At 41.2% G+C, this 13348-nt stretch overlaps 1 protein-coding gene across 7 annotated transcripts in view; it reads left to right on the top strand.

Moving 5' to 3' along the window:
* MAPKBP1 (mitogen-activated protein kinase binding protein 1) overlaps positions 1–13348 on the top strand; it is a 99925-nt gene that overhangs the window by 69710 nt on the left and 16867 nt on the right. For all 7 annotated transcript variants that reach the window (XM_051621074.1, XM_051621077.1, XM_051621080.1 and 4 more), the window contains 6 exons: positions 1184–1295; positions 1872–1935; positions 4984–5109; positions 11236–11384; positions 12067–12116; positions 13033–13269. In XM_051621074.1, the coding sequence (XP_051477034.1) occupies positions 1184–1295; positions 1872–1935; positions 4984–5109; positions 11236–11384; positions 12067–12116; positions 13033–13269 (738 nt within the window). The remainder of the gene's footprint in view (positions 1–1183; positions 1296–1871; positions 1936–4983; positions 5110–11235; positions 11385–12066; positions 12117–13032; positions 13270–13348) is intronic.

A 13348-nucleotide genomic window follows, 5' to 3' on the forward strand; every position in this document is an offset into this window, starting at 1 on the left:
ACTAACAGTTTTGTTCAGTGTCACTTATTCTGTTTTACAGAGAAAGAGAAGTTGTCTTTCTCTTGGCATGTTATAATTCCTACAAAGTCTTTTATAAGCCAGAATAATTAAAATGAAAAATTCCTGCTACACTTTATTGCTGGTGCTTGATTATATCTTTCTCAGACCACAAACCATGAAATGTTGCTGGGAGCTGGATATTTTGTTTTTAATATCCTTTGTTTTTTGTTTTTTTCATGTGTAGCTCAAGTGTGGAATCTCAATTATTTTTAGTATTGCTTTGTTCATTTATAATTCAATGATGTAGCCAAGGGATTATGGTTGTCTCTGGAATTTAAACTTCCTTGGCATGTTGTTCTGAGATTGTAATATACGTTGTGGTTTAACAGGTAGAACCCAAGCAGGGACATCCAAAACAAAAGATACAGCAACAAAATAAACATAACCAAAAAATGTTATCATTATTTAAATACCATGTCTTGAAAAATAAGACATTTTCACTCTTGGTTCCTTGAAGCTCTGCAAAGGGCAAAGCAGGACATTTGGTGACAGTAGCTATATTTGCTGTGTAGTGCTGCTTTAGACCTCATGAGGCATTTGGAGGAGGTTCGTATTTGATCAAGATAAAGCAACAAGTGACTGTATGTGCAAGTAAAACAACCACAGCTGATCCAAAAAGGGCAGTTGCAAGTGCTGGAGATTGACAACATCATTATCAGAAAATTTCTCTGCAGTGTTGAGTTCTTTTTTGGTTTCTGTCCTCAAGAGGAGTATTTTAATATTTCAATTAACTCTATCAGCTCTGATTATGTTTTTTGGGGAGGGTGTTTTGGAGTATGGGTTTCATTTTGATCTTAAGAAAGATGACAGTAAGACCCCAGTGGTTTAAAGGAGGTAGGAGAGAGAGGTGTAAGTCTCTCCATTGGTGGTGGTGCCTTCACAGTCATGAAGGTGCTTAATGTAAGTGCCTTTAGTCTCTGATGAGGTTGGAGATTGTTTAACTTGTTAATCAAGTTGGAGATTGGTCCTGGGATTCTGGGTAGCCTGGTACTCAACTGGAGTCCTGTAAAACCTACTTGTTAATTTAACTGCTATGACTGTTTTGGTTATTCTGGACCATTTTCGTGTAGTTTGAAGGCACTGTCTCACCAGACCTTTGCACTTCTTTTATCTCCTCAACCAGGTGCAAACAGATCCCTCTGGTCTTTATATTGCAACCAGTTGTTCAGACAAGAACCTCTCCATCTTTGATTTCTATTCTGGCGAGTGTGTTGCAACCATGTATGGACATTCAGGTAAGGCATGTAAGCTTCTGGAAATGTATTTTTTCTCCTGATGACTATATAGCTGGGTCTGATACTAGTCCAAGCTTTCTGAAGGTCCCTCCCGACCAAAGTTTACTCAGTGGGTATTTTGGAGTAGGTTATGGTTGGATAAAGTATAATAGCTTATTTCATTGCAATTTCAACTTTTTCCAGACCTCATTTTGCATTGCAAAACACAAACACACATGCCTGTCAGGGCATGTATTTGTTTACACAGTTTTTCTAATAGCCTGTAAGGTAATCTGTGTTTTTGAAGCATGTATTAAGTTTTGTTATGATATACTCTCAGCTTCTACCATGCAGAGACTATTCTATTAAAGCAAAAAGAGACTTGAGTCTTCATGCATATATTGCTGTGGAGATACCCTTGCTATGTCAAGCTGAGATTGTTAAATGGTTATGGTAAGTAGGGCCTATTGATCAGTGAAGAATGTTGGCTTGAATCAGAATTTGAGCGACTGAGCATGGCTATTTGGCTGATGATCTCTTCTGCCAATTGGAATAATTCAAGGAAGGTTTTGTTTGCTTGTGCTTTATTTCACACAGAGATTGTAACCGGGATGAAATTCAGTAATGACTGCAAACATCTGATCTCTGTTTCTGGTGACAGGTAAGAGGGGTTTGCTTATTTGTGATAATGGCTCATGCCACCTCACACTGGATTTAGTTTATGTCCTGAAGGAAGGTAGAATTGTTTGGTTTTTTGTATAGAATGAGGGATGTTTTATGAGTTCCAAAGAAACCTTAGGGCTAAGTGCTGTTGGCAGAGTTCAGAGCTTATATTATCCTTCCATGGAATTAGATGTGAAGTGCTTCCCCTGTGTCTTTCTGAGTGTAGGTGCTATTCCCTGCTGGAAAGGAGACAAGGATGTGGCCTGTTTCCTTACCAGCCTTCGGGTCTGTGATGTGATGCAGCTTGTCATATTCTATATGGTGGTGCCAAAACTTGATCTTACAGTACTTCTGGTGGTGAGGTTTCACAAGGTGAGTGAACCTGTCTAGCAGCGAAAGGGACAGGCCTGTGCTCACTCTTTGCTACTGTCTACATGGTCTTCTTCCCCACTCCCCTAAGTCTGTTGTGATGTGGTTGACCCCTCCTTAAGCTTATTCAGGTCACTACATCAGCACTCCTCTGCCCTCAGCTGAGTTTTCTGCTGACTGAGCTTGCTAAATCAGTTCAGCAAAACCTTAAGTAGTCACCAGACTAAGCCCAAGGGAAAAAGGAGAATACACAGCTAATGGAATGATTGTAGAGGTGAGTAGATCCACTACTTCTAGATCAATGAATACTTAAATCAGCTGAAATGAATAAAATCTGTCTTTTGGAAAGATATACTGCTATTTTATGGCCAGAGCAGCCCAGATTCTTTCTTTCCTTTTTCTAGTAATAAACCATAACTGAACTGGAAAAAAAAGAGTTTTAGAGGGTGAGCTATTACAGAATATACATGATGTCACCTTAAATTGCATCAGTTGGTTATTTCTGTCTTTCAGTAAAAAGTAATTAATAGGGGTTTTCTCTTTCTTTACCTTTCACGTGTGTAAATAGAGGAAAAGTTGCAGTAAAAGAAGAGTCCTTATGTTGCAGATTTGTGATAAATTTCAGAAGTGTGGGTGGTTTGAGGTCCTCAGTCATCCTAATAACTTAGTGCAGTGTTCCCTTGTTGACCATTTCCATGAGCAAAAGGATCATTTCCTTTAGTAAGGGTGTGAAGGAGGTGGATGAGAAGCAAGGAAAGAATTCACAAAGAAGTTTGCTGTAAGGAGGGGGAAAGGCATGTTTTTCAAAGGAGAGAAGGGAAAATAGCCTGTTCACACACAGAAGCATGTGCAAAGAATAAAACTGAGACTAAAAAGCAAAATGGAGAAGGAGAAGGGCACAAGGACTGGGAGATCCATGTGTGAAAATTACTGCAAGGAAAAAAAGCAGCAAAAGGTGTAGGTGGCAGCATGATTCTGTAGAGCTTTGTGTTGAATGTTAATGTATTTACAAGTTCATACTGTTTGCTGCTTATCTCTAGGTTTGGTAGCTGTGGGGGTGGCATAAATGAACAAGCCAGATTTGCTTTCTGAATTTTGTTTCCTGCTCTTCAGTATTTTCTCAGCAGCAGGTTCTGGTTGCTGTTACATTCAAGAGAGCTGCTAAAGGGGAAGCAGCTGGCTGCCCCTGGGTGGCCATAGTTCCCAGATGCAGTGCCTCACCACTTTCTCCTGGCTGGAAAGCTGGGGTGAAACAGCGGCAGCGTGTTCACTGCTGATGGGAAGCATCTGTGTCTGTGTGGGACTTCAGCAGCTGGGAGTGACGCTCCTGAGCTTTGTCACAGCGGGAGGGACACTGGGGGACAGGAAGGGTATATTTAGTTTTTCATTAAAGTCTCCTCAGACTAAAAAGTGGTGTTCTGGGTTTTGTGCGGTGTGGTTTTTTTGCAGGGTTTTTGTGGTTTTTTGTTTGTTTGTTCTTGTGTTTGTTTGTTTTTGGGTTGTGTGGCTTGTTTTTTTTGTTTGTTGGTTTGTTTTTTTTTCATGTGGCATGGAAATCAAACCTTTTAAAGTATCTTCTCATCAGAGTGAAAGATTGAGAAGATGCAGGCACTCAGGGTCCTGGTGCTTTTGGCATTTGCCTCAGGTGCAGGAGACTGAAGTTCATGGCCATTGTTCAAAATGGCATAGCAAAGGAATTTTTACAAACTAGCAAGGAAGAGGGGAGATCCCCTTGTTGAAAACTCCCTGACGGATTGGAGCACCCATGAGTATGGCGGCACTGATGGGTCTTGGGGAACTTGATTAAGTCTTCTTTGTACTTCAAAGCAGTGTGCAGGATTTTATAAATGATGCTTAAAAGCACCACTTCTGTTTCTCCATCAGTGTAAGTATACTCAGCTGGACAGGAAAGATGGGTGAGAGAAAAAGAATTAGCACTGAAGTTAAATTTCTAAGAAAATGCGGATCATTCTACTTTCTAGTAACTGAAGATCAGATACAGTATTCTCTAATGTGATGAGGAATTTTTTTTGTTTGTTTCTCTTGTAGCCAGATGTATGAAGAAAATGAGACGAATGAGATCACACTGTTTGTTTCCCTCTCTTAGACAGTTTTGAATCCACTGTCCAAATTAAATTAAATTCCTTAGAAGGTTCCTGGAGTGAGTCCAAGTAAAATATTAGGAGTACTCTGACTCCAAAAAGTACTGCCACATTAACTTAACCATTATTACACTACAGAGACTCCATGGGATGGTGGGCATTGGCAAGGCCTTGCCCATAGGGTTACTTGCAATCAAAGACTGCAGCTTAGACACTGCTATAGGATATAAAGGACATTTGTAGGCTCCAGTTATCCTACTGTGACCATGGGGGGACTTGTTGTGGCATTTCCTTCAGCAGCTGGTCAGATAGTCAGTTAAAGGTATGGGATTTGAGATGAGCCTGTGCAAATATCTCTGCAGTTGCTCTTGCCCACAGGCAGTCTTTGCCAGGCAGGTTTTACCTTTTTGTCACGAGGCTTGGGATGGGATTGAGTTTCTGTGAAGCTGTTTCTGTGTGTGTGTGTGTCTCCCTGCCACAGACAGAAGGGCTCTTTTTTGTCTCTTCAGTGGGAATTGATAATATCAATAAGCTAAGCTGAGACATGACCCCAGCCTCAACTTTCCTTCTTTCAGCTGTATTTTCATCTGGCGTCTGAGCTCGGAGATGACCATCAACATGCGGCAGCGACTTTCTGACATGAAACAGAGAGGGAAGCAGGCAGAAAAGTCTCCTCCACACAAGACAGCTGGACTTAAGAGGTAAGCAGAGTAGACTGAAGAGGTGGCTGGCTTTGTAGGGTGTAATGTGCAAAGTGTGACTCTGTGATTCAACTGTAAGGTTTCTGCTGTCTTCTCTGATAGTACCTTCCAACATTTCTCTTACTGTTCTGTTGCGTTTGCCATGGCTTTTGTGCTCCCCTTCTTTGGATATAGAAGCCTGACTGTGATCTTCCAGACAGACTTACTTAGGGTTGGTTTACTGATTGCAATATGTATGCAATACCCCATGTGTCTTAATTTAGTTTAAGGAAGTGATCAGAAGCTTTAATAAGCAGTTTGCCTAGCTATACTGAGGCAGGTACACAGCATCCCACCAGGGAAGCCTTGCTCTTTCGTGGATACAGTTCTCTGGATCTAGGCTGAATGCAATTTAAAGGCTGTTTTCTGCAGTGTCAGTACTAAAGTATACCTGTGACCTGTACCAGTTTCCCATGTTGATCATAATTCTGAAAGAGTCCTTACAGTTGTGCTGCTTCTTTGTTAACTGGTTTCAAGAGGCTTTGAAAAAGGTCACCTAAAAATTATTATCATATAAATAATAAATATAAAAATAATTTCCATGAGAAAAGTTCTTGGCAGCTAAATCATATTATTCTTTTTTTGCTCAGTAAACAACATCTCTAAATACAAACTACCACAGCCCACAAACTGAATAGATCTAAATTTATCTGGTGACCTTTCTTTAAAAAGTGGTGCTTAAACACAGATCCTGTTTAAAGACAGAAGAAAACATAGGAAGAGCTACAGGGGATTATGGATTTGTAGTGTAGTGTATTTGGTTTCTCTGTAGCTAGTAAGTAGCTGAGACTAATTTGACTGTAAGTGATGCAGGAGAGTCATGACTGAGCTGATAGGGCATCAAAATGAGGAGGAAAGGTTAAATGCAAATTTTTTATGTTGTGTCCTATTTTTTTCCTCCAAATGTCTATAAATTGAATTCTGGATAGAAAAGTGCCAAAGCATTAGAGGACTCTATCACACTGGTTGTTAGAGTATCACAGGGACCTTCCCACTCCCTTTGGGAGGACGTAATGTTGAAACAAGTCTGTCTGCATAGTTTCATATGGGAAAGTCTTGATCTGCTCATTCTTGAAACAAGTCTTGTCTAATAAGTACTTTTGGTAATGATACTGGGAGACCTCAGGAAGCCTTTTTGTAGCCAAAATTCTGGAGCTGTCAAGCAATGTGCTTTTTATAGCAGACTCTTCATTATTCCAGCAGCTGCAGCCTTACCCTGCCGAGGCTCAGCCCGTGACAGATAATCCCAGTCCTCTTCTGCAGTAGGTGATTCTTGTTTCCATCACAGACGCTTGTGGGAGGGCGGTGTTAGTGCCACGCCAAGCCCAGTACTTTATTAAACTTGTTTGGTAACCTCATTGCCTGGAATCTACTTGTTTGGTCAGCTTGGGAAGCTTGTTTTCAGTTTTGATCAACCACTGTGGTCACTGGAAATCAGCAAAGATATAACTCCAGAGCATTTTGGATTGGGACTGAATATGGAGGAAGAGCCTATTGGACCAGGATTGCTGAGGTGGGAGATGAAGAGCTAACGAACTTGAGTAAGATTGGTTTTCTAGATGCCCTGTACCTGTTTTGATTGTGTTTCCAAAGTCTGTCTGTGTAGGTTGTACCTTTTGGTGTAAAACTTGTTTCAAAAGGGCTTAGAGAAGGTCCCTGCCCAGTGATACATAATTTGTTCTACAATATTTTATCTGGAGTAGGATTTCTAGAATGTTCTGGGGGTAGTAATGCATTCTCCTATTTTCATAGGATGAATAATACTGGGGAGATAAAACTGCACGGAGGAGGCGATGGGGAGACGGAAGGTTTCCCATTAAGGACAGTGCTGTCCCTTTGCACCTGTGACTGGCAGGGCAGGGACTGACCCAGGTGAATAACATCTGGAGCATAAAAATGCCTTTCTGGTGCTCCATGCAGCCCAATATCCTGCCTGTGACAGTGGCAATGGCAGATGCTATTTAGTGAGACATTATGTGAGCTATATGAACCTTTGTGGTCCTTTCACCTCATGCTCATTTGTTGTCTCTGGGATGTTAGGAGGTACTTCTCTGCCTGTTCCCTTTAGTATTTGGTCATAGACCCATTGTCCACTGAATTTGTATAAAACCTTTTTGAACTTTTTAATAATTGTCTGCCTCTGCAGCCTCCAGAGGTGACAAGTTCACTGCTCTCTGTGGAAAGAAGAGCACTTTTTTGTCTTTATTAAACCACACTTCTGCTGGTTTTGTTGAAAGCTCCCTGCTTCTGAATATTGTTAGCTTTGGTGAACTATATATAGTTCTGCATCCAGCTATCTGTATTCCTCATCGTTTTGTAAACCTTCATCATAACCTTTCTTCAGCCTTTTCTCCAGACTGAAAAGGCTGTGACTCCTCAGTCCCTCCAAAAACTTCTAGAGAGACTAAAGTGTCTCCTCTGAAGGATTTTTCTGACTCACCTTTATGGGAGACTGGATTATTTTGGAACTGATCTGACCTGTATGACCCACAGTGATCACCCATAGCGATCCTGAGGGCCTTTCAGTTCTGCTTCTGGTTGTGGTAACTGTAGATGTGTGCTTTTCTCCCATCTGCTGAACATGAGGAGCTTTGGTTGTTTAGGTTAAAATAACTTGTGCTCAGCTGATACTGCCTGTGCATTTTGGTTTTGAGGCATTTATATTTTCAGAGAAAGAATAATGTGAAGGCCTTTTAATACAGTTTTGATTTTGATCCAAGTATGCATTTATTGTTTGGAAATGCTTGTCTCAATTTTTGAAAGGAAAGTTTTAGATTGATTTTACTGTAGAATGTTTGTGAGGCTTATAGTAATGTTTTAGCTGAACTTTTTTTGCTTTTTAAAACAATTATTTCAGAAGTAACTTTTTTCTGTATTTTACATTGACACTTTAGTATAAATAGCAAGAGACAGAAATGTTATCCAAAATAAGCTGTCTAAAACTAATATATGTATGTTGAAGAAGTACTGTGTGCTCTCAGATATATTTGGAAAGAAGAGCTTCTTACTTAATTCTCAGTGAGGCTTTGGTCCAGGTCAGGGAATCTCTGTGGTTTCCAGGGCTCAGAATGGGGCAGGTTTTTGATGCCAGATCAGAAGTAGTGCCTGAGTCTCTGCTGAACTACTGCAATTATAACACTAGGAAAACTCTGAAGTCAGCAGCACTGTGATCTTTCTGTGGGGAAGAGCAGGGTAACTTTCTTTTTAAAACCCTTAGGCATTTGTGGAGGGGGGAGGGAGGCAATCTGGTAGTCATCCCTACCATACAGGATATTACATTTTCATAATCAGGTCCCTAAAGCTGAGGGTTTAAGTAGCTCAAGATCAGAGTGGAAATGCTGATAACTTACCTTTTTTATATGGGTAGCTGCCATTCTTGTCCTGTTTTGTTTTAAGAAAAGAAAGAAGTGCTGAATTCAGGAGATGTCAAAGAATTCAGAGTACCTAATATCAGATGTCTTAATACTAGAACTGCATAAAGATATGTAGCACTTCTAAGTCTGTATATGTATCCTGAAGACTTTCTAACTGAAGGTCCTTCCCTGCTGTTGACCTATTGGCAGACCCTTCAGAAACTGGGAACTGAAGTGCAGCTAACTCTGCCCACCTGTATAGAACAAGACCCAGGCGTGGTACTAGAATGGGATAGTTCCTCAGCAAAGGAAGAAGACAAGAGAAAGAACAATTAAAATCTTTGCTTCAAGTCAGATGTATAATGAGAGTTGGACATGTCTGTACATGCTGTTCTGGAATAGCTACTCTGAAATATTCCTTCTGGTATAATGATGCTTTGTTTAGGGTTGGCTGAACCTGCTCTCAACAGGAATTCAGCAAAACCCAGCAGTCTTACTCCTTCACTTTCAGAATGCGCTCCTTTAGCACTTAGTTGGAAGCAGCTCCTGTGCTTGGAACCTCACTCTTCATTACTCTAACTTCCATCTAAGCATAAACAAGAACAGAGCAAGAGTCTTGAGGAGATATGTGCAACAGAAGGGCTTAGAATAATAATAACAAAAAAAAAAGTACATAGAAGAAGGCGGGGAAAGAAAAGAAGTACTAAAGCCCAAATTGAGGGATCGACTTGAGCAAGCACAACAGCTAAATCACCTTGTGATCCTAGGTTTTGTTTTTGAGAGTATCTCAGATGCAAGTCAGTAGGCCTAAGATCCTTTTGAAAACCCCATTTAGCTATCTCCCTTAAAAGTCCCAGGACTGGGTTTGAAATGCATATTTGAGTTCTAAAAAGAAGAATGTGGAAGGGAGGCATGTTTTTTGCTGGGATAATGAAAGATAACCTTATGTTTGTATCAGACACGTGACTTCATAATTTGTTTGGCACTTCCTGTGGCATATCAAAAAAATGCCCACCCAATTTCCATACTATGTTTTGTATTCTCTTACTCATCATCTTTGAGGATATTGGAGCATACTTTTCTCCTTAACTAATTTTGTCACTCACCATCTGATGGTCAGAGGTCAGCCTTCTATTCATAAGACACATTGATAGCAATCCTACCTTCTCCATTTACACCAGTGACAGTACATGCAGGAGTTCAGCAAGCATGTAGCCTTTCCTTGCCGTATCACCTCATCATGGTGAGGTATTCAATGGATTAGGTGTTAAAATGTCTAATCATGCAACCCTTCTTTCTCAATAAACTCCTCAAACAACCCTGACACGTACAAGCAGAAGGATGCTATCAAAGTTACTGACACAAAGTTAATATTGCCTACCATGCGTAAATTTAAAATACCTCACAGGTTGAAACATGACATGACCTCAAATGTGCTGTGGTGCTAAGCACCTCTGCTTAGTCACAAGAACCTGAGTGTGACAAGGTGGACAGTAAAAAAGGGGAAGAGACTAACAAACTCAAATGTCAAAAGTAGGTGAGGACAGCCAATATGAAACTGTTTCACTGGAGGACTCTGCAGAATACAGTCAGTTTCCCTCTTCTTTTTGCCAGAACATCTGAAAGCTCATCTGAAAGGGTTCGATAGTTATTTTTCAGCTACTCCTAATAAAATGGAAATTATCATTCTGCCACTGTGTGGGAAGAGAAAAGATTAAAACACCTTAACTGCTTCTTACCATGTAAGATATACTGCCTGCAATCTGTCAGCTGCAGGGGAAGTTGTTCTCTGGCCAGGCTGTATTTGGTAGATGAGCTGTTTTCATTTCATGATTAATGCTTGGCACTCAACACCCACCAGTGATACCCTATAAATGTCACTGATGATGAGTTTGGCACTTTTATCTCATGGACATAGAGTGGGTACTACTCAAATTTGTTTGTTGGGGATGCTTAACTTGTTAAATTGTTGTCCAAAGTGGGTTAGTTCATTTGGTTCTGCTGAATGAAAGGGTGAGAGAAGGACAAGAAAGAGGAGAAGGAAGAGGGAAGGTAGAGTTTGGTTTTGGTACGTGTCCTTGATTGGTACTGGGGAATTCTATGCTGGAAGTGCCTCTGAGGTCTCTGTGGGAACGCCTGTCTGATCTATTTTGATTAAAGGTCTGCCCAAAATATGTTTTACATTATTCCTTGTGTTTGAAGGCTGAAAAAGGCAGTACTGGGCTCTTATGGTGAGTAGGCTGTGCCTTCAGGTTCTGGATGGTGCAATCCGTGATGTGAACCTGTCTCTTATTTGGTAATTTGCCATATACCGAATTGTTGTCAAACAGGGAATGACATTTTTGATGTGCAAAGCAGTTGCAGAAAGGAAATGCTTAAGGGTGAGAAAAATATTTGCTTTTCAAGTATGTTCTGCCATCTACACCTTATGAATCAGTAGGGTCTGAAATGGAAGGCCAAGTTTCATGCCTCTTGACTTTCTCAGACTCATTTATTTCTGTTCTGTTTCTGTCATCCTTCCATACAAATTTGTTGCAGGCTCTACACACCTTTGTGCAGAGTTTAACTTGCCCTGTTTCTCAGAGATGGATTTTGCTAGAGCAACAGTTGTTACAGAGAGCTGAGACAGCTGCTGAGTATGGATGGAGCTAAGGTGGAGAACTGCATGGTGTAGGGATTGAAATGGTGGGCAATTCTTGAGATAGACCATTTCCTTCCATTTCTGGTCTCACAGGCACGAGTCCATCTCTGCCCTGTCCTCTGTGCCTGCACTCTCATCAGACAGTGACAAGGATGGTGAAGATGAAGGGAATGATGAAGATGAGTTACGTGGGCTGCAGTCTTTCCATATTCAGTCCAACTGCAACACTGAGAGAGATTCAGGTATAAATGGGAGAGGGGCCTGAGTGGAGATGGAGAAAAATGGCATGAATGTGAAGTGGGGAGATGAGAGATAGATGAGAGGCTTAGGGATAACAAGATATTGGCTGAAAGAGAAAGATTAAGACAGAAACAGATGAATCAACACCAATGAGTAATGTGAAGTTGCCCATTCCTGCATCTGAAGAGGGGTGAATATTGGAGTTCTCTGATCTAGAAATTCAGTTGTTAAATTGCCAAGTTTCTTCTAGTTCCAACTGGCCAAGTAAATTTTGAATTAGTGTCCTCAGCTTGGGTCTACAGGCCTTTAGAAATCCACAGAAGCCAAAAGAGATCTCCTGGAGGATTCTAGAAATGTCTGATAAAACTTGCAGTAGATATTGCTATTACTAATTTGAGGTATTTTTACCACAGATGCTACAGGGTATTGGGGCAGGGATTTTTCCCAAACCTTGGGTGGGCCGCTGCACTGTGGCAAATGTTTTGCAATGGGTCTGCACATAAAACACTATGTCTCCATGAAAATTTTGATACGATTTGGTAGTCTATTGGAAAGCATGTGTTGACAGTGGTCTGCTGGTTGAAAAAGTGTAGGAATGCTTCCTTTGAGGAAAGATGAAGTAAGAGGTCTCTAAAAGCTGGACTGCTGCCCAAGGATGTCAACTATGTGTTTTCCTTTTTGCAGATCCAGACCTTACTCTCTCAAGAAGCCTTTCCCAGTGGGAAATGAGGAGGGTGAGTTACTAAATCTTCAAGTTGTATTTCTCATCATAGGGAAACTGGAAAATAAATTCCCATGGAGATTAAAAGTTTCATTTGTGCTGGAGGCAAAGGTGCAGCTGAGGTGGTAAACTATTGAGAAGCTGCTCTGTGGAGAATGACTTGAAAGTGGCAAAATGGAGCCTATTTAAGAGACAGTTTCACTTGAGATTTCTGCATCAGTATCTTTCCATTAGAAGTTATTCTTTTGCCCCTTCATTTCTGACCTGAATCATGTGCTGCTGAAGCTGATCATATACTTGGATCTAAGTGAGGCACCTAAACATTCTGTTATGCAAAAAACAGCAACAAAAGTATTACTTTTAATTGATGCTTTATGATTAGAGAGGAATTTTAAGCTGTCTCACAGACAGCTTTGGGGTTTCTACAAGTCTTACAAGGAGCAACTAAGGGAACTGGGATCGTTTTTTCTGGAGAAGAGAAGACTGAGGTGAGACCTGATTGCTCTCTACGACTGCCTGAAGGGAGCTTATAGCAAGGTGGGGGTTGGTATTTTCTTCCAAGTAATAAGTGATAGGACAAGAGAAAATGGGGCCAAGTTGCACCAGGGGAGGTTCAGATTGGATATTGGGAAAAATTTCATTACTGAAAGAGTGCTCAGGCATCGGAACAGGCTGCCCGGTGAAGTCACCATTCTTGGAGGTCTTCAAAAAACGTGTAGGCTTGGCATGTGGGACGTGGTTTAGTGGGCATGGTGATGTTGAGTTGATGGTTGGACTTGATGGCTTCAGAGCTCTTTTCCAGCCGTAAAGATTCTATGATTTTATGTAGATGGACATAGTTGTATTTTTCTGCGGGTCTTGTGTTTTCCGTCCAGTTTTTTCCATCAGCAGACCCTCAGTCCTTAAGACCCTCTATTGTTTCCCTTCAGGCCAAAGAGATAGCAGCGATCCAGCGCTCAGAGGCACCGATGAGCAAGATGCCCCGGCAGCGCGGGCGCTGGTCCCAGCCAAGCAGCAGCATCGAGATGACTGTGAAATCCATGCTGGACTTGCGTCAGCTGGAGTCTTTCTCTGGTTCCCGTTCTCCGAGTCGAGACTCGCTCTCTCAGAACAGCAATGGGGATGACAGAGAGGAGCAGGCAGATCTTCCTGTGCACATCAACAAAGTAAGGGCAGTACTACTATGAGGAAGTGAATCTACTCTGAGTGCATCTGTCCTGCTTCTGTTTATTATTACCTATATCT

Source organism: Apus apus, chromosome 5, assembly GCF_020740795.1.
Source record: "Apus apus isolate bApuApu2 chromosome 5, bApuApu2.pri.cur, whole genome shotgun sequence".
Classification (NCBI taxonomy): Eukaryota; Metazoa; Chordata; class Aves; order Apodiformes; family Apodidae; genus Apus; species Apus apus.